This window comes from Rana temporaria, chromosome 12, assembly GCF_905171775.1.
Source record: "Rana temporaria chromosome 12, aRanTem1.1, whole genome shotgun sequence".
Lineage (NCBI taxonomy): Eukaryota > Metazoa > Chordata > Amphibia > Anura > Ranidae > Rana > Rana temporaria.
The window spans coordinates 50884598-50907186 of NC_053500.1; the positions used below are offsets into that span (position 1 = coordinate 50884598).

The following is a 22589-nucleotide window of genomic DNA, read 5'->3' on the forward strand; positions in this document are numbered from 1 at the left end:
TAATTTAATTTGGGGGGACCCCCATACATTTTTTTTTTGTTTTATGAATTAATCCTGTCAGAATTGTCAGAGCCGACAATTCATTATAGCCGCGTGTGAATTTTAAATGACTTTTTTTCCTTCAGAATGTCATTTTGTGCGGGGACAGTTCTAAGTGCGGGAAAAATGTGCTATTTCACATGCTGACATTACATCCCCCCCTAAGTACGAAATTTAAAGGAATATTTCACTTTTATTGTTTCACTTTAAGCATTAATAAATTCACTGCTCCTGAAAAAACGGCCGTTTTAAAAAATAAAAAAAAACATTGATACATGTCCCCTGGGGCAGGACTGAGGTCCCCAAACACTTTTTAGGACAAAACTTGCAGATTAGCCTTTAAAATTAACACTTTTGATTTCTCCCATAGACTTCTATAGGGAGTTTGGCGCGGCTTTACATATTACTTGCAATGCGCCGGCTGCTACGCTGGTTCATGCGCCTAATTAAGGCTTCACCCGGAGTACTAATTAAGGCATGAACCAGCGCAGCGCACTGACAATAGTAAATCAGCCCCATAGTATGTTACAACTTAGTGTATTGAGCAGCCCCTGAGAGGTCCACTATTACAAATTTTGTCAAAAAGAGCGTGGGCCAGATTCATGTAGATCAGCGGATCTTTAGATCCGCTAGATCTACGTGTTTTACGATCCGCCGGTGCAATTTAGCGAAGCTAGTGCATGATTCATAAAGCACTTACCTCGCAAATTGCACCGTCGGATCCTAACTCCCCCCGGCGGAATGCAAATTCCACAGCTAGGGGGAGTTTACAATTTAAATCAGGCGCGTTCCCGCGCCAATTTAACTGCGCATGCGCCGCCGGCGAAAAAGCCCAGTGCGCATGCTCCAAATGACGTCGCTAGGACGTCATTGTTTTCGGCGGCTAGGTTACTTACGGCCATCCGTATTCCCGACGGACTTACGCAAACGATGTAACAAATTTAAAACTCGGCGCGGGAACGTCGGCCATACTTAACATTAGCTACCCCTCATATAGCAGGGGTAGCTATCCGCCGGAAAAAGCCGAACGCAAACGACGTTGAAAAAGAGCTACGGACGTGAATCGGCGGTTCTCCTCATTTGCATATGCGACGTGTAAAAAAAAGCGACGACACCTAGCGTCCGGCGGGAGATTACAGCCTAAGATTTGACTGGTGTAAGTCACTTACACCAGTCAGATCTAAGGGAGATCTATGCGGAACTGATTCTTATGAATCAGTCGCATAGCTCCGACCGTGGGATCTCACAGATCCGACCGTCGGCTCTCACAGATACGATGGCGGATCAGGAGATCCCCCATTGTATCTCTTGATGAATCTGCCCCCATATGTTTGCATATGTTAACTTATAGAGGGAGAGAAGAGTCATGCCACGTACACACGATCGGTTCATCCGATGAAAACGGACCGATGGATTTTTTCAGATATTCGATAAAGCTGACTTTCATCAGTCTTGCCTACACACCATCAGTTATAAATCCGATCGTGTCCAACGCGATGACGTAAAACACGACAACGTGCAGAGAAAAATGAAGTTCAATGCTTGCGTCGACTTGATTCTGAGCATGCGTGGATTTTTGACCGATGGATTTCCCCACAGATGATTGTTTTTTTCTATCGTTTTTTTAACCATCAGAAAATGTTAAAACAGGTTCTATTTTTTTTCACCAATGGGAAAAAAACAATGGGGCCCACACACGATCGGTTCGTCCGATGAAAACGGTCCATCGGACCGTTTTCATCAGACGAACCGATTGTGTGTACAGGGCATTAATCTTCTATATCCACATAGTGATTGATGTAGGGTAAGGGGCCTTCCAATTAAGTAAGATACACCTTGTAGCATAAAATACAAAGACAGTAAGAACCTATTATACCATGCTACAGAAATATCCCGAAAAAGGCCCAGAAAACGTGTTTCCGGTGACAGGATATTTGGTAAGCCAGACAAATGAGGTGGTCCAATGCCAAAAATTAAAAATAGAGCTGCATTCCCAGACAGTTTTAAAAAAAAATAGGCTTCTTCCTGACAGCCCTTGAAGCAGGACTGATAAGCATGTAACCCTAGGGAGTACAGTTTTACTGGAGTGAAATAAATCTGATGAAACATTTTAAGTTGTATGTTCATGTCTATAGCTGAGATAAGGGTTAACATGTAGGACGCCTTAAACTCCTGCCAGCTCTCCCCGTCAACCTCAGTAAAAGTGGTAGTATGGTCAGATTTATCTGTGTTGATGCCTAATAGGACAAAATAAAAGAAGGAAATTAACTTGCCTGGATGTTACAGTAAAAGTAACCTTTCTACTGTTTATACATTTGTTGATTGTGTGATAAGAACAAGGAGAGATCTTGGACTTTAAGGCCCCATACACACGATAGAATCCATCCGCTGAAAAATCCCAGCGAATGGGTTTCAGCGGATAGATCCTATGGTGTGTACACTCCAGCGGATCTGTTTCCGCGGATATTTATCCCCTGGGATGGATTTCCAGCAGATAAATATTTGATGACATGCTATCAAATCTATCCGGTGGAATCTATCCCAACGGATGGATCCGCTGGTCTGTATAGACTCACCCGATCCATCCGTCCGAAGGGATCCCCCGCATGCGTCGTAATGATTCCTTATATGACAGCGTCGCGCACGTCGCCGCGTCATAATCGCGGCGACGGCGCGACACGTCATCGCCAGAGGATTTCGGCGCGGATTTCAATGCGATGGTGAGTACACTCCATCGCATGGAAATCCGCACAAATCCTCGAGAGGATTTATCCGCGGAAACGGTCCGCTGGACCGTATTCGCGGATAAATCCTCTCGTGTGTATGGGGCCTAAAGCTTTAGAGTCAAATAAAAAAACAAAAAACAAATAAAAAGATGCTAAAGTGAGACCACACATGTACATTCAACAGTAATTCTTGCAAAAGCCCAATCAGGACTGGCTTTCTTTAAGTACACTATATGAACAATCGTTTGTGGACACCTGACCATCACACCTACATGAGTTTGTTAGACATCCCATTACAAATCCATGACCATTAATCTAAAGTAGGCCTCCTTTGCATCATCTCTGCCAAAAGTATTTATGAGTTTGGGTACTAAATTCGTATGAAAAGGGGGGGGGGGGGGCGTTTCCAAGATGACGATGTGAACGGCCGCATAACCTGGAGATAACAACAAAAACCTGGGGAATGCCCAGGGAAAAACCAAGCCTACTTACCGACCAGCTTGCAGAAAACCAATTAACCTGTCCTTTAAAGGTACAAGAGCACACCAAGCACCCAGCATATAGCACAATGGCTGCAAAGGTGTTGGTGCACTGATGGACCAATATAAACACCACAGGTGAAGCATAAACATGTCCACTGCCCCCATCTATAGCTGGCCATAACAGTAAGTAGCATTGGAAGGCTAAAGCACATAACAACAAAAACCTGGGGAATGCCCAGGGAAAAACCAAGCCTACTTACCGACCAGCTTGCAGAAAACCAATTAACCTGTCTACAGTATGCGTTAAAAACAGGGGTTCGGTCCGCACGCATTTGCAAACGCATGCGTGAGCCACAGAGCCGCGCCAAGGCACCCTGTAATATCTGTGGTCCTGACACTAAACAATGAGCGTCCCCACAGTGGAGGCACATGCATTTTAATTGATAGACAGGGGCAGGTGAACTGAAGGGAAGCCACCCCTCCTTTAAAGGTACAAGAGCACACCAAGCACCCAGCATATAGCACAATGGCTGCAAAGGTGTTGGTGCACTGATGGACCAATATAAACACCACAGGTGAAGCATAAACATGTCCACTGCCCCCATCTATAGCTGGCCATAACAGTAAGTAGCATTGGAAGGCTAAAGCAGATAACAACAAAAACCTGGGGAATGCCCAGGGAAAAACCAAGCCTACTTACCTACCAGCTTGCAGAAAACCAATTAACCTGTCTACAGTATGCGTTAAAAACAGGGGTTCGGTCCGCACGCATTTGCAAACGCATGCGTGAGCCACAGAGCCGCGCCAAGGCACCCTGTAATATCTGTGGTCCTAACACTAAACAATGAGCGTCCCCACAGTGGAGGCACATGCATTTTAATGGATAGACAGGGGCAGGTGAACTGAAGGGAAGCCACCCCTCCTTTAAAGGTACAAGAGCACACCAAGCACCCAGCATATAGCACAATGGCTGCAAAGGTGTTGGTGCACTGATGGACCAATATAAACACCACAGGTGAAGCATAAACATGTCCACTGCCCCCATCTATAGCTGGCCATAACAGTAAGTAGCATTGGAAGGCTAAAGCACATAACAACAAAAACCTGGGGAATGCCCAGGGAAAAACCAAGCCTACTTACCGACCAGCTTGCAGAAAACCAATTAACCTGTCTACAGTATGCGTTAAAAACAGGGGTTCGGTCCGCACGCATTTGCAAACGCATGCGTGAGCCACAGAGCCGCGCCAAGGCACCCTGTAATATCTGTGGTCCTGACACTAAACAATGAGCGTCCCCACAGTGGAGGCACATGCATTTTAATTGATAGACAGGGGCAGGTGAACTGAAGGGAAGCCACCCCTCCTTTAAAGGTACAAGAGCACACCAAGCACCCAGCATATAGCACAATGGCTGCAAAGGTGTTGGTGCACTGATGGACCAATATAAACACCACAGGTGAAGCATAAACATGTCCACTGCCCCATCTATAGCTGGCCATAACAGTAAGTAGCATTGGAAGGCTAAAGCAGATAACAACAAAAACCTGGGGAATGCCCAGGGAAAAACCAAGCCTACTTACCGACCAGCTTGCAGAAAACCAATTAACCTGTCTACAGTATGCGTTAAAAACAGGGGTTCGGTCCGCACGCATTTGCAAACGCATGCGTGAGCCACAGAGCCGCGCCAAGGCACCCTGTAATATCTGTGGTCCGAACACTAAACAATGAGCGTCCCCACAGTGCAGGCACATGCATTTTAATGGATAGACAGGGGCAGGTGAACTGAAGGGAAGCTGTGATGGACTGTGTTAGATATGAAATAAAATGAATATTTTATTGTGTTATGATTAGAACCACTGAAATGAAGTGTATATTTTCCTTGAGATGGTTCTTCCGATTTTGTCCTAAAGTTATGAATCCAGCATTATACAAGAACAGATCCTGCTATCCTCCATTACATGTGTGTCTCTATTCACTCCCCTGCATTCCTGGACTTTTCAAAGGAAATGCCCTTCCCCCCATGCTCCTGTCTTTACAGACCCCAAAAGAAATTCTATGTAAACTGGTCTGCTTTAATGAGAGAACGTTTATGTCACGTGGATTTTCAAGAGGAAGTTGGCCATTTCCTGTCTTCCCCTCCTCCGCACTCAGACACGATGAAGGAAATCCTTGCTTTGGGATTATTGAAGGAACTCTGAATAGTGTAAAAAGAGACTGAATGGGAGTAATCAGTGGGTGGTATTGAGGATTGGTGGGTGTTTCTGTTTAATTGTGAACCAATGAAAATGCATTTTGTGCTTGTATGCTAAAAATAAAGGCAGCTGCTCATACAGCAGCCATTCTCTTGGCCGTTGAAACATTGGAAGGTGAGCATGTGGTCTGTTTTTTATTCTGTTCATAGATTGCATTCATCCGGCAGAAATGTTTACCCCTGAGTTTATCATCAATTAAGTAATGATTCTAAATCAGTTGGCCGCCCAACGTTTGTTTTGCTCTATTGGGAAGATGCAGCACCCCGGGATGTGGTGGGGTACGTCTGTACGGATGGTGACTGATCACCTCCATGGCTGCGTTTTTTTTGCAGCGGTCTACTTCCGTGCAGACGCACTTCATTCTTTTGGTCGTGCTGCGCCTCACCCAATCAAAGATGGGGGGAAAAGATTTCTTGAGCAAAAATATTTAACCCATCGTTCTTTTCTGCCGGTTTGACTTTTTGTCTGTTTTATGTCTTTGATATCTGTGTTTTTATGTTTAAGTGTTGTGTTAGTTTGAATGTGACTGTTTCGGGGGTCTATGTCTGTAGGCGGTGGCGGACAGTATTTTTCTTTCAGGGGTCCTGAGCCGGTGACGCATGGTAAGCGTGTCTTGGGGTGGAGATGTTTATGTGTGCATGTCTGTCCCGGGAAGTGAGGTAGTATGCACATGTCAATATGTCTGGTCTGAAAGAAGAGGATTTGGGGGTTCGATAGTCGCTAAGACGAGCGGACTGAGTTTTTCCTTGACTGAAGTTAGTTCAAGGTGGTGGCTTGGGTAGTCGAAACGGAATAAAGATAGCCACTAAGGAAGTTGGATCTTTATGGGTTTGCTATGCATATGGCTTGTGCCATATGTATACCAAATCTCTTTAGTCAAAACGGAATAAAGATAGCCACTAAGGAAGTTGGATCTTTATGGGTTTGCTATGCATATGGCTTGTGCCATATGTGTACCAAATCTCTCTAGTCGAAATTAGAAGATTGGGGTTCGTTTTGCCTTCTTTTGGGGGGGGCACTGAGGGTTTTACATTTTTGGGGTTAGTGGTTAAACTTTATGGGATTAAGCTAAATTGGGGTTACATTTTTGGGGTTAGGGGTTAAGAATTAGGGGCTGAAAGAGCCGTGTATTTTGTGTGTTTTGTGTTGTTTTATTGTCTGTCCGTGCGTTTTTTTTACATGCATTCTTGTTCTGAGGGCTGTTAGCAGCCCACTTTAAATGGGAGACGAGCACACACGCTCTGCAGCCAATTTTTTTACCTTCCCCCCCCCCCTCCCCTCTCCAGGCTGTGTGGAGTTCTATCAGCAGACTTTTTTTTTGGAGTTTCAGATTTCTCTGCTGGAGTAACGCAGGCAGTGATGGCCCCTACCCTCCCCCCCCTCCTTTGCAGCGTAAGCTGGCTGTGTGATAACAGCCGAGAGTGTAGCTGACAGTTTTTTTTGTGTTTCTGTTTCTTTGATAGATAATGGTAACTTGCCTTTATTGATTTCAGAAAAACAGAAAAACATAGTGAAATAGTTTTTTTAAACAAAACACATGGGTCTGGTGTTCTCAGCAGCTGCTGATGTATCTTTTTGATTCACAGACCTTTGAGGTTTTTGGGATAACGCAGACTATTTTTATATCCGAATCTATGTGTACAATGGGGCTTATTGTTATTTTTGCTGTTTTTTTTTTTTATATACTTCTGGGATGCCTCCCTGATATAATATATACTCCTGCCCCCTCCCTGGTGGGGGGATAGAACTGGGTGTGTGAGGAATGTGGGAGGTCCGGACCCCCGCATCCTGCCCGCCGTGAGCTCTGCCACATTTGCAAGTTGGAGGATAGCCCCCCTCTCCCCCCCCCCCAGGGACGACAACCTAGGAGACAGTTTTTTTTGTAACACAGAGTTTTTTTTAACAAAAGGTTGACTTGGGATATTGCACTGTCTATGTCCGTTAGAGTCTACGATTTCAGTTGCTTTGTCGCAATTAATAAACGGTAATCAGTAAATAATGGGATATTTCTCCTGAGGTTTAAAAAATATGGAACAGACATTTGATGCACATAATAAGCAATTGTTAAGTCTTTATTTTACAGTTAAAATCTTCTACAGAGAATTAATTTAGGTGAATTATTTCGTCCCGTTTTTTTTATCCTTTTAATCGGATAGATTGAATGCGTGTTCTGTGGGGACCTGTCCCATCTGGGTTGCCCACTTACACTTACACTGACGATGCCATGCACTGTATTTTGACTTGATACATAGAGGGCTTTTTGCCAGTTTGGTTGTTGTAATGTGATACCCAGGGCCTGTTATTGTCTTTTCGTTTCCCTCATGTTCTGCCCACGATGCCTGCTGGAAGCATGGGCCCCGCCCGACTGCTTGAGGCCGTGCCTCTTCTTTCCCCTCACGTTCTGCCCAACTGTATGCCCGGCTGGAGGAAGCATGGGCCTGCCCGGATGCTCTTCCCTGCTGAAGGCTTTGCCTCGTTCTGAACGCATATGGTGTCGCCTCCTGCCCGCTGCCCATACTGGATTCTGTGCCCTCCGGCCCACGGGCCTTCTTCTTCATGCCCTCCTTAGTCTGTCCAGGGGGGGGGGGTAACTACAATGCCACTTCGCTGGACAGACACGTAAGGGAGGAGAATGATGTAGATGGGAGTGGCAGACCTACCTGAAGGTAGAATCCGCTCATATGCTGTCCTGTGTGCCCCGACCTCATGGGGTGCCCAAAAGCGGTAGAGAGAGTGTGTAAATCCTGGCGTTCATGACTACAGAAGCTGTGTTCACAAGTCACAAATGAGGGATGAGGAGATTCTGGGTATCACATTGGAACAGTAGAACATTTTACATAGTACATTTAAATGGTTTTATTCCACATGCTGTGCCATGCCATCCTCAGGGTTAAGTGGGTAAGTGGCCCCAAGGGGGGAGCATTCAATACATTATCCCTTTCTGAAATCTTGTTTGAGACAGTCTCTAGATTAGATTGTTATGAGCTATGATTATGTGACCGCTTTTGAAAATAGGTAACTAATATTCGTGTACGAGTTTTTTCTCGCATTCCTGATGTAGGTACCGATAATTACCAATATCCCCTGGGTGATGATTAAGAGGTTCCTTCGAAAATATTCTCTGGAAGATGAGTGATATTATGGATTGTGCCGCCCAAATCTGAATGAAATTATATATCTTTTTTCAAATACATGGGATTGTGACCACTGGGGTTTGTGGGTTGGAATATCTCAAAGGGGGGTCCCGGTTATATGGGGTAATTAGTTAATTAATGTCAGAGTGTAAAGAAGTTCTCTAATGAGATAATTAAGTTTAATTCTGCCTGTAAATGTTTATGAATATGTTTACCCCAACAACTGAAAATGTATTATGACATGTCAAAGCATAAACATGGGATTAGAACAAAGGTTTAATGGGAAAATTGTTGATTGAGATTGTGTGAAGAATTGTATACAATTCAGTCAATGGTAAACAACATGGTATTTTATATTTAACTGAAATCCTACAGATCTGGTTGTAAGAATTAATAAGTAGAGGTTTGAGCAATGTTTACAACAGATTCTAAACTTGGGTTTGGTTTATTATAAGGTTCCCCAGGAAAAATATTAAAATATGAAAGTTATGTTCAATCTAAAAACTTTATAAAAAAATATTATTATAAAAATTGTAAAAATAAAATTAAAAAATAAACAAGTGTTAAAAGTTATTATAAAATGACATTTCTGATAAAATATAGATTGTGAGTAAATATGAGTGACATTATCGAAAGAAAACAATGGTCGGTTCTTGCGCAGGGACTGGTCAGTGGATTTCATGAGATTTGTCCTCTAAGCGATTTTTTTTTCGTTATTATAGTTGGGAAATGTCGTTGTATAATGTGATGTACATGATTTTTGGCAGATGTACAAACCAAATATGTTTTAAAATTTTTGAAAAAGAGTTAAAAATGAGAAAAACGATGCAATTCGATTGGATTGTATATGGTCTAAAACTTGTACAATCTGCTCCAAGCATGGGGGGGGAACAGATGTTTTCCCTTAGAGGTCATTAACAGCAGATCAGGTTACAGGCTGTGGTGAATTACCCTTCTATCTGGAGTGAGTGCTAGCGTTGAAACCAGACACCTCAGCTGCTGTGATTTAAATGGCTCTTTGCAAGTTTGAAGGGAAAAAATAAATAAATATCAGAGTTTATGTTAAGTAGACTACAAAGCCTATTATAGGGTAAATCTTTCTTTAATGATAAAAGGTAATTTGTACACAATCATTAGAAGATCTGAAAGAAAGCCCTTATTAATAAAGTATTATTTTTCTCTTTCTTTTCCTTTCTTTCTTTTTCTCTCTCTCACTCTTTCTTTTGCTCTTTCTTTCTTTCTTTCTTTCTCTCTCATTCTTTCTTTCTCTCATATGTTACTAAACTGTGGGTTTTTGCACCATTTGGTTTGAAGAATACCTTACTTTGAGGGTGTCATTTTAAAGAGAATGATAATGGTGTTAATCTGCATAGCTTAAGAAAGTCAGTTAAAATAGTTTAAAAATAAAAATACAATATGGATAGATGATGCAGATGATGATGATACAGCTATATTTATGGATTAAAATGTCACTTTCTAGGCTTCAGATTGACGAATGTATTAATGGAAGGATAATTGATCTCTTATATTTGGATCCATGTAGGGGAACAATGAAACTTCTGTATGTTCGTTTATGCTGAAGGCTGCTATGTTTGTTTAAACAGACATGCGACAAGAAAATTCATGCTGCATGATCAGTCCTGAAAACTAGTGTAATGTAATAAAGTTTCTTTAGGAAATAAAATATTTAGGACAGAGCCCAATATAAAATTAAAATGCTAATGAAGGGAAATATAGTAATTTGGTGGGAACGGATGCTTTTATGAAATTTAACTTAGTAATGTAAATGTAGATTGGATAAATTCTGGTTGCTATGGTCAATAGAGGTTTGTTAACTATAAACAAGGATGCATTCCAGTATATTACTGAACACCTAGAGGCCACTTCACAAATGACTTTGTATAAGATTATGGCCTTATACAGGATATTAGGTGAACAAGGGGGGGCATTTAGAATGTCACCTGCGGACAATATTTTGGGTGATAACACATTTGTGCTCAAGTATAGCAATTTTGTCTCTGTTTATATTGGTTATGATAATGTTTTGTTATATTGACCATGTCCTCCATTACCGTCCTTGTCTGTTAAGAAATAACAAAGAGAGTGAACTGATAAAATATTCATTTCAAGGGGGGGCTGTGATGGACTGTGTTAGATATGAAATAAAATGAATATTTTATTGTGTTATGATTAGAACCACTGAAATGAAGTGTATATTTTCCTTGAGATGGTTCTTCCGATTTTGTCCTAAAGTTATGAATCCAGCATTATACAAGAACAGATCCTGCTATCCTCCATTACATGTGTGTCTCTATTCACTCCCCTGCATTCCTGGACTTTTCAAAGGAAATGCCCTTCCCCCCATGCTCCTGTCTTTACAGACCCCAAAAGAAATTCTATGTAAACTGGTCTGCTTTAATGAGAGAACGTTTATGTCACGTGGATTTTCAAGAGGAAGTTGGCCATTTCCTGTCTTCCCCTCCTCTGCACTCAGACACGATGAAGGAAATCCTTGCTTTGGGATTATTGAAGGAACTCTGAATAGTGTAAAAAGAGACTGAATGGGAGTAATCAGTGGGTGGTATTGAGGATTGGTGGGTGTTTCTGTTTAATTGTGAACCAATGAAAATGCATTTTGTGCTTGTATGCTAAAAATAAAGGCAGCTGCTCATACAGCAGCCATTCTCTTGGCCGTTGAAACATTGGAAGGTGAGCATGTGGTCTGTTTTTTATTCTGTTCATAGATTGCATTCATCCGGCAGAAATGTTTACCCCTGAGTTTATCATCAATTAAGTAATGATTCTAAATCAAAGCCACCCCTCCTCCGCATAACCTGGAGCTCTGCTGGCCTGAACGCTTAATCCTAATCTCCCGCTTGCTTTGTTTCACTCTGCAAACTACCGTGGCTACTCCTTGATGACCCGCGGGGCCACCAGATCAGGGGAACAAGAACAAGGGGAAGAAGCTCAGTTTCCCTTCCGTGAGTGAGGCTGTTTGACTGGACCCAGGACCCCACATGGCGGCTTTTTATCGGCCTGTATCAAATATGGACACCCAGACGGAAGCTGGGGGAGCCTGCTGATTCCCCACAGCTCAGATTCCAGGAGGTAATGGCACGATTGCATCCTGCCAAGCCACCCTTACTAACAAGATAGAGGCTGTGAAACTTGATGTGGGATTAATCAAGCAGGATCTGGAAAAATCCGTGCCAATGTGTCGGTAGTGCAACAATGTGTCGGCCAGGTGGAGGACACTATCACAGAGCACAATACCTCCATCCGTACCTTGCAATACAAAGTCTTTGCCCTGGAATATAAGGTGGATGACGCTGAAAATAGGAACCTGAGGAACAATCTGCAGATCGTGGGGCTGTCTGAGGGGGTGGAAGGTAGGAACCCCACTAGATTTGTGGAAGAGCTGCTCCGATCCCTTTTAACCGAGGCACAGTTCTCCCCATATTACATCATGGAGAGGGCCCACAGGATTCCGCCTGGGCCCCTGGGTACCCCTCCTCATACCCTGATATTTCAACTCCTCAGTTTCGGCAACCGAGATAAGGTTCTCCGGGCTGCACGAATGGTCGGTGAGCTGAAATACCATAACACCAGACTGTTTTTCCTGATTATTCAGTGGAAACACAAAAGTTCCGTCTCATGTTCGACCAGGTAAGGGTGGCGCTCTTAGCCCGGGCCATACGCTACAGTGTTCTGTTCCCCACCAGATTGAAAGTTTAGGATGGGGAGTCTATTTGCTTTTTCACCTCACCTAGAGATGCCACTTTGTGGATGGATAACTTACCTTCTCATCGCTAAGCGGTACAAGTCCTTTTCTCAACAAGATCGGTTACAAGTTTGATGTTTGAATCATCTGTTTTGCTCTGGAGTGCCCTGCCACCTATTAGTTGTGCAGCCAGCCCAGCCACCATATGTGCCCAGGGTATGTTTCTTTTTCCAAGGCCGATGTTATATTATGATGGCTGACTGTGCACAGCTTGTGACGGTCTTTCCTTTCTTCAATAAAACCTGATTTCCTTTTTTGACAATGTGCCTTTCAGTGACTGCCTATCTGTTATGGCCGGCTGAACTACAATACTTACTTGTTTCTATGCTTCTTCAGGAATGACTATATGGTTGTCCATCTGGTCATCCCACAATGAGCCCTTATTATTAGAAACCTTTTTCTGTTTTTGTTTTTCACAGGAAAAACATTTATTTAGGCGACTCAACTTTCTTATGTACTTGCCAGTAAATCTAGTGCGACCTGCTGGATCCTCTGGCTATGATCCCCTATCTCCATAGGGACTTACGCCCTCCCTAATTATGTTTAAGTTCCTGTTGGGTGTTTGGGAATGTATGCATTACTTGCTTTAGTGGGGAATGCGGGTGGGGGGAGGCTTATACTGCAGTTGCAGTGTTTATGGGGAAATTCTTTATATATAATATTAAGGTTAATATTAAGGTTTGGGGATCCTCTTGCCCTCTTTATTATGTTCAATGACATGGTGTACTTGAATACTTTGTATGTCCAGCGACCTAATCTGGAGGCTGGAGCCTGTTGGGCTGCTGCTCTGTCCCCTGGGTCTGCGCCCTGCAAGACATGTGGTTCTCCTATATATCCTCATGTATGTATTGATTTAATATGTCCTGGATTGGTATAGTATCTGCCATCAAGAGATTCCTTGTATTCCAATTCCTGCAGAAGTCTGCCCCACACATCTGAATTCTACAAGAAACCCATTTGGTGGGCTCTAGAGTCATTGGTCTATGCATAGGTGGGGGCTCATTATCATTCTACTTATTCGAGCCATGTCAGAGGGGTTAGCATCCTAATTAGGAAGTCTTTGCCATTTCAATTGCTGGGGGTGTGCACGGATCCGGGGGGCAGATATGTGTATCTACATGCTCTTGTCTATGACAATCGGTTGGTGTATGTGGGTTTATATTTGCCTCCCCCGCTCAAATACAAGTCTTATATGATATGATTCAAATTGTATTGGGACATGACACCTCTGAGAATTTTATATTTGGGGATTTTAACATGGTCCCTTCCCATGACCTGGACAGACCTCTTCTGCTCAACTGTCCATGGACCTCCCTCAATGGGCAGACACATATACTCTAAGGCCCCGTACACACCATAGAATCCATCCGCAGATAAATCCCAGCAAATGGGTTTCAGCGGATAGATCCTATGGTGTGTACACGCCAGCGGATCTGTTTCCGCGGATATATCTCCCCTGGGATGGATTCCAGCAGATCGAATATTCGCTGACATGCAGAACATATCCATCTGCTGGAGTCCATCCCAACGGATGGATCCGCTGGTCTGTATAGACTCACCGGATCCATCCGTCCCAAGGGATCCCCCGCATGCGTCGTAATGATTCGACGCATGCGTGGAATTCCTTATATGACAGCCTCGCGCACGTCGCCGCGTCATAATCGCGGCAACGGCGCGTCACGTCATCGCCAGAGGATTTCGGCGCGGATTTCAATGCGATGGTGAGTACACTCCATCGCATTAAAATCTGCTGAAATCCTCAAGAGGATTTATTCACGGAAGCGGTCCGCTGGACCGTATCCGCGGATAAATCCTCCCGTGTGTATGGGGCCTAAAAGAGTCTGGAGACATTATTATCCCCATGGCAAGGAATACACCTGCCACTCCACAACCTATAGAGCCCTGTCACATATTGACATGGCCTTTGCCCCTACAACGGCCCTCTGTTGGGTTAGGGAGGTTCAGCACCTAAGGGGAATCTCTGATCATGACTCTCTCTGCTTCACTCTTTCCCTATCTAACTCCCCGAGCTTGAGACTGTGGTCTCTCTCCATTATTTGGAATGGATCTATTCCATGTCTGGCCAAATCTACACTCCACCTCCCCGTACGATTGGAGGGATTGGCACTAACCAATTTCCAGGTATACTTCTGGGCAGCTGTTTTGGTTACAACATATTGGTGGTTTGAGCGCTTCCGTGATAACGCTGCTGTCTATTTTGAGGCTGCCTGTTTGGGATCCTTGTCCGACCTGCAAAACCTCCCCTATAGGTGGGTAGGATCTTGGCAGATGTACCGGCCCCCACTAGGGTCACGCTCTGGGTTTTGACAGCTGCGAGGTTGCCTGTTCAGATGCTCTGGAGACTCTATCCCAGAAACCCTGTAGATCAGAGGAGGAGAATTGAGCTCTGGAGGTATAAACATGCTGGAAGAATTAAAAAAAATCTAGTATTAATCTCCTCCGGTGATGTTACCATATTCTTGTCACCATATTCAAATACTCTGAGCAGAGTGCAACATAGACTTTTTAGTGTGCTCGGTTCTGTATAAAGAGAGCTCTCTGAGTGCCTGCTACCAGTTGGAGTGGTTAGCTTCAGTCGGAGAGCTCACATATACAATTTTCGCCTCTCAGCCCCCACTTCCAAGGTCCCCAGTGAACGGGCTGCCTCCTTCTGTATTGAGGAAATACGAGAAATGTATTCCCCCCTAACCTAGGATTTAAATGTTTCCTACATTACACCACAATTAGCTAAATTTTGATTTAAAACCCAGTAGTTACAAATGGCCTTCATAACCGATTCCTGAATGACAGAACGATCACTTGTCAACAAACCGGAGCACGTCCGGTTCAGCTCCTTTCCCTCTCCTCGCCCCGATCTGTACTGTGTGCAAGGAGATGGGGGAGCCGGTGCAGCAGCGCTTATGGGCTGGCTCTGAAGTGCCCACAGTGCTGATCTGTGCCCATTCATGGCTTATTTATGCTCATCTATAGCTCATCCATGCTCCTTGATGGCTCATTCCTACCCATCCATGGCTCATTCATGCTCATTCATGCTCATCCATGGCTCATTCATGCCCACCTATGGCTCATTCATGCCCATATATATGTCACATTAGTGCTCATCAATGCCACATCAGTGCTCATCCATGCTACATCAGTGCACATCTATGCCTCATCCACGCCTCATCAGTGTTAATCCGTGCCACATCAGTACTCATCCGTGCCACATCAGTGCTCATCCATGCAACATTCATGCCACATCAGTTCTCATCTGTGCCACATTCATACCACATCAGTGCTCATCCGTACAACATCCATGTCACTGTAGTGCCACAACAATGTGTAATAGGTAGTCAAATTAGATTTGAAATGTATGCCTTTATAACACCTGATGGTGCTCCTTGCATGTTGGGCCTCTGTATGTGGCCAGGCTGTGAAAAAACTCTTACACATGTGGGGCCAGATTCACAAAAGAGATACGACGGCGTATCTCCTGATACGCCGTTGTATGTCTGTCATCCGCCCGTCCTAACTATGCAGCTGATTCATAGAATCAGTTACGCATAGATAGCCCTAAGATCCGACAGGTGTAATTGACTTACACCGTCGGATCTTAGGATGCAATTCTAGGCCGGCCGCTAGGTGGAGAGGCTATTGCGGTCGGCGTAGAATATGCAAATGAGTAGTTACAGCGATTCACGAACGTCCACGATGCCCGTCGATCTAAATTTACGTTGTTTCCATAGCGATACGCGTCATAAAGTTAAGGCTGCCTTCTAGGTGGTGTAATGTTGTGGTTATTTAGTATCTGGGTAGAGCATACCAGTGAGCAGAGTCCACACCAGTTGTGCTTTTTAAGGGTTTGTTGACCCACTTTTATTAAAAGAAAGAAAAACGTCCACCATCCAGAATTTCCCACGCAGGGGGTTTCAAGTTTCTACAGCAATAAAGAAATGGTCAAACGAAAATGCCAAGCCACCTGGCTCTCTTCAGAAATACAGCCCCCTAGGCTTACACTTCAGCCCTCTTGGCCACGTACCAAAGTACCTGTACAAATCCCTGTACCTTCTCTCAGCTTCTGTGCTGCTCAGCCCACAGCTTTGGGTCCTCTGTCTATACCATGCAGACATGCATGCTTCTCCCTTGCTTGCCTGGACTCCTCGGGAGGGTGGAGTCCAGAACACTGGTCTTGACTCTACTATAAGCCCAGGACCCACCTGCTCAATCAACCAGCCAGACTCCTGGCTGTTTCCAAAACCCGGTCCCAGGATTGGAGATTCCTGCCTATTTGAGAGTCCTGGGTGACCATTACCAGGAAAGGGAACTGTACTATCACAATGGTCTAAGCAATGTTAAGTATGGCCGTCGTTCCCGTGTCGAAATTTTAAATTTCACATCGTTTGCGTAAGTCGTCCGTGAATGGCGCTGGACGCCATTTACGCTAACGTCAAACCAATGACGTCCTTGCGACGTCATTTAGCGCAATGCACGTCGGGTAATTTGACGGACGGAGCATGCGCAGTACACTCGGCGCGGGAACGCGCCTAATTTAAATGGTGCCTGCCCCATTTGAATTAGGCGGGCTTGCGCCGAGCAGATTTATGTTACACCGCTGCAAGTTTACAGGTAAGTGCTTTGTGAATCAGGCACTTACGCTGGAAACCTGCGGCGGTGTAACGTAAATGGGATAAGTTACGCCGCCGCTGCGCAACGTAATTCTTTCTGAATCTGGCCCGTAGTAATTTACAACTCAAGAAATTAGATGGTCCGTCAGTATATCAGATGTGATCAATTTTCAGTGATTGGCACTATAGCTTGTAGACTCTATAACTTTCATGCCTCATTCATGCTCATCCATGTCACACATGTGCTCATCCATGCCACATCAGTACTCATCTGTGCCCATCCATGCCACATCTGTGCTCATCTGTGCCACATCAATGCTCATCAACTCAGTGCCTCACCAAAGTGTAATATGTAGTCAAATTAGATTTGAAATGTATGCCTTTAGAACACCTGAAGGTGCTCCCTGCATTTTGGGCCTCTGTATGTGGCCAGACTGTGGAAAACTCTCACACTTGGTAATTTAGTACGTCAAAAAAACTCACCATGCCTCTAACTAAATACCTTGGAATGTCTTCTTTCCAAAAAAGGGGTCATTTGGGGGGTATGTGTACTGTCCTGGCTTGTTGGTGTCTCAAGAAATGAGATGGGCCGTCAGTACATCAGGTGTGATCAATTTTCAGCGATTGGCACCATAGCTTGTAATGCCCCGTACACACGATCATTTTTCGGGTTCTAAAAAATGACGTTTTTTTAATGTCATTAAAAATGACCGTGTGTGGGCTTCAGAGCATTTTTCGAACATGCTCTATTTTTTAAATGCGTGGTAGTCTTGAGCGCTAGTCAAAGCGAATTTGAATGAGTGAACTAAAAATGTGTGTGTAATATAAATGCTGCTGCAATCTGAAGTGAAAACAACTCACTATGTGCAGATATAAATAAAGGGAAGGTGATGAGCGCAAAAATAATACACTAAACTAACTAAAGAGTGCTCAATAGCGCCTATAAAAAATGAAATGAATAAATGACCAAACAGTGATCAGAGTGCTACGCTTAGCAATCAAACAACAAATGCATGAATGACAAATAATCATAATAAAGTGCAAGTGCAATCAACAATTAAGGATCATATCAAATGCTGAAAGTGCTAAATTGGCAGGGATTGCCTAATATATATGTATATAACACAGTGGTTAAAAAGTGCAGGTGCAACAAGCAAAATCAAGTTCCTAGTGAATGATGCCTAGAGGATCCAGTGAAGTATAGGCATGGAACAGTTCATATATATGTGCAATTCATATGGATAGACAGTTCATAAAAAGATGCAATTCATTTGGTGGATGATCTTCCAACTTCCTTATACTGAGCTCACAGAGCGCTTACCTTAGCCCAAAAGGGTATTAGCTTAGAGCGGTGTATAGTTGGTCTCTCTGGATCAGCGTGGCAGCTTGTATGGGCATCTGTTGAAAACAGCGCTGGGCTTCACCAAAATGGTGGCTTCCAAACGGATCCAAGACAGCAGCAGATCCAGCCAAGGAAAATGAATAAATGGTCCAGATAGTGAAGTACGTTCAAAGATTTATTATAAAAAAAAGCTTACATAGAAGCAAAAAGCAAAAAAATATAACATCCAGGGAGCTGGTGTAGCTTTAAAACACAGACTATGCGGCGGACAGACGTCACTTCCGGTCACGTAAGTTCCTAGTTCCTGACGCGTATCGTCACGTCACGTGACTTCATCAGAGGACTTCTGATGAAGTCACGTGACGTGATGATACGCGTCAGGAACTAGGAACTCACCTGACCGGAAGTGATGTCTGTCCGCCGCATAGTCAGTGTTTTAAAGCTACACCAGCTCCCTGGATTTTATATTTTTTTGCTTCTATGTAAGCTTTTTTTATAATAAATCTTTAAACGTACTTCACTATCTGGACCATTTATTCATTTTCCATGGCTGGATCTGCTGCTGTCTTGGATCTGTTTGGAAGCCACCATTTTGGTGAAGCCCAGCGATGTTTTTAACAGATGCCCATACAAGCTGCCACGCTGATCCAGAGAGGCCAACTATACACCGCTCTAAGCTACTACCCTTTTGGGCTAAGGTAAGCGCTCTGTGAGCTCAGTATAAGGAAGTTGGAAGATCATCCACCAAATGAATTGCATCTTTTTATGAACTGTCTATCCATATGAATTGCACATATATAAAACTGTTCCATGCCTATACTTCACTGGATCCTCTAGGCATCATTCACTAGGAACTTGATTTTGCTCGTTGCACTTGCACTTTTTAACCACTGTGTTATATACATATACAGGGAGTGCAAAATTATTAGGCAAGTTGTATTTTTGAGGATTCATTTTATTATTGAACAACAACCATGTTCTCAATGAACCCAAAAAACTCATTAATATCAAAGCTGAATATTTTTGGAAGTAGTTTTTAGTTTGTTTTTAGTTTTAGCTATTTTCGGGGGATATCTGTGTGTGCAGGTGACTATTACTGTGCATAATTATTAGGCAACTTAACAAAAAAAAAATATATACCCATTTCAATTATTTATTTTTTACCAGTGAAACCAATATAACATCTCAACATTCACAAATACACATTTCTGACATTCAAAAACAAAACAAAAACAAATCAGTGACCAATATAGCCACCTTTCTTTGCAAGGACACTCAAAAGCCTGACATCCCTGGATTCTGTCAGTGTTTTGATCTGTTCACCATCAACATTGCGTGCAGCAGCAACCACAGCCTCCCAGACACTGTTCAGAGAGGTGTACTGTTTTCCCTCCTTGTAGATCCCACATTTGATGATGGACCACAGGTTCTCAATGGGGTTCAGATCAGGTGAACAAGGAGGCCATGTCATTAGTTTTTCTTCTTTTATACCCTTTCTTGCCAGCCACGCTGTGGAGTACTTGGACGCGTGTGATGGAGCATTGTCCTGCATGAAAATCATGTTTTTCTTGAAGGATGCAGACTTCTTCCTGTACCACTGCTTGAAGAAGGTGTCTTCCAGAAACTGGCAGTAGGACTGGGAGTTGAGCTTGACTCCATCCTCAACCCGAAAAGGCCCCACAAGCTCATCTTTGATGATACCAGCCCAAACCAGTACTCCACCTCCACCTTGCTGGCGTCTGAGTCGGACTGGAGCTCTCTGCCCTTTACCAATCCAGCCACGGGCCCATCCATCTGGCCCATCAAGACTCACTCTCATTTCATCAGTCCATAAAACCTTAGAAAAATCAGTCTTGAGATATTTCTTGGCACAGTCTTGACGTTTCAGCTTGTGTGTCTTGTTCAGTGGTGGTCGTCTTTCAGCCTTTCTTACCTTGGCCATGTCTCTGAGTATTGCACACCTTGTGCTTTTGGGCACTCCAGTGATGTTGCAGCTCTGAAATATGGCCAAACTGGTGGCAAGTGGCATCTTGGCAGCTGCACGCTTGACTTTTCTCAGTTCATGGGCAGTTATTTTGCGCCTTGGTTTTTCCACACGCTTCTTGCGACCCTGTTGACTATTTTGAATGAAACGCTTGATTGTTCGATGATCACGCTTCAGGCCGAGTACTCACGGCAGGACATGTCCGATGAAAACGGTCTGCAGACCGTTTCCATCGGACATGTCTGGCCGGGGACTGCCCGGGGACTTCTGTTCGATGGCTATACACACCATCGAACAGAAGCCCGCGCGTAAACATTACGCGGGGCGTGTCCGCGGTGTCGCTGCGTCGATGACGCGGTGTCGCCGCGACAATGACGCGGCGACGTGGGCGGGCCGCCTTAAAAATGCTTCCACGCATGCGTCGAAGTCATTCGACGCATGCGAGGGATGCGGGCGGCAGGACATGTACGGTAGGTCTGTACAGACGACCGTACATGTCCGGGCGGACAGGTTTCCAGCGGACTGTTTTAAAACAAGTCCGGGAAACAGTTGTCCGCTGGAAACCTGTCCGATCCGTCCCAAAATGGTCCGCTCGGGCCAACACACGGCCAAACATGTCTGCTGAAACTGGTCTGCGGACCAGTTTCAGCAGACATGTTTGGTCGTGAGTACGGGGCCTCAGAAGCTTTGCAATTTTAAGAGTGCTGCATCTCTCTGCAAGATATCTCACTATTTTTGACTTTTCTGAGCCTGTCAAGTCCTTCTTTTGACCCATTTTGCCAAAGGAAAGGAAGTTGCCTAATAATTATGCACACCTGATATAGGGTGTTGATGTCATTAGACCACACACCTTCTCATTACAGAGATGCACATCACCTAATATGCCTAATCTGTAGTAGGCTTTCGAGCCTATACAGCTTGGAGTAAGACAACATGCATAAAGAGGATGATGTGGTCAAAATACTCATTTGCCTAATAATTCTGCACTCCCTGTATATTAGGCAATCCCTGCCAATTTAGCACTTTCAGCATTTGATATGATCCCTAATTGTTGATTGCACTTGCACTTTATTATGATTATTTGTCATTCATGCATCTGTTTTTTGATTGCTAAGCGTAGCACTCTGATCACTGTTTGGTCATTTATTCATTTCATTTTTTATAGGCGCTATTGAGCACTCTTTAGTTAGTTTAGTGTATTTTTTTTGCGCTCATCACCTTCCCTTTATTTATGCTCTATTTTTTAACAACGTTTTTAACGTTGTCGTTTTTCGGGTTGTAAAAAATGGTTGTGTGTGGGCTTTAACGACGTGAAAAATACGCGCATGCTCAGAAGCAAGTTATGAGACAGGAGCGCTCGTTCTGGTAAAACTACCGTTCTTAATGAAGTAAGCACATTCATCACACTGTAACAGACAGAAAAGTGTGAATCGTCTTTTACTAACACAAAATCAGCTAAAGCTGTGTCCCCCGCATGACTTCTCGCAAACTGCAAATTGGACTTCTCATGGCTTTCTTCTTGCCACTTTTCTATAAAGGCCATATTTGTGGAATAGTTGTCTTGTGGACAGATTCTCCCACCTGAGAGTTACCATGGGCCTCTTGGCTGCTTCTCTGATTAATGCTCTCCTTGCCCGGCCTGTCAGTTTAGGTTGACGGCCATGTCTTGGTAGGTTTGCAGTTATGCCATACTCTTTCCATTTTCGGATGATGGATTGAACAGTGCTCCGTGAGATGATCAAAGTGTGAGATGTTTTTTTATAACCTAACCCTAACAAACCTCTGAGAGCTTCACAGAACAGCTGTATTCATACTAACAATAAATTACACACAGGTGGACTTTATTTACTAATTAGGTGACTTCTGAAGGCAAGTGGTTCCACTAGATTTTAGTTAGGGGTATCAGAGTAAAGGGGGCTGAATACAAATGCACGCCACACTTTTCACATATTTATTTGTAAAAAAAATTAAAACCAGTTATTTTCCTTCTACTTTGTATTGGTCTATCACGTTTTTTGGTTGCAAGATGACAAAATGTGGAAAATTTTAAGGGGTATGAATACTTTTTCAAGGCACAGTATGAATGACCTGTGTTATTTGTGTATCTGATGTTCTTTTCTCTCAAATATATTGTTTTCCAGAGTTATCTTGGAAAGTGAATCCCAGCAAGTAATTCAGAGGCTCAATTTCAAGGTAATAAAGGAAAACCTGTTTGTACATGTATA

The 22589-nt window shown here is 43.7% G+C and overlaps 1 protein-coding gene across 1 annotated transcript in view; it reads left to right on the forward strand.

Moving 5' to 3' along the window:
* The window catches only part of COPZ2 (COPI coat complex subunit zeta 2), a 109701-nt gene that overhangs the window by 84458 nt on the left and 2654 nt on the right, over positions 1 to 22589 (forward strand). Inside the window, exon 7 of the mRNA XM_040331586.1 lies at positions 22506 to 22557. Within this exon, the coding sequence (XP_040187520.1) occupies positions 22506 to 22557 (52 nt within the window). The remainder of the gene's footprint in view (positions 1 to 22505; positions 22558 to 22589) is intronic.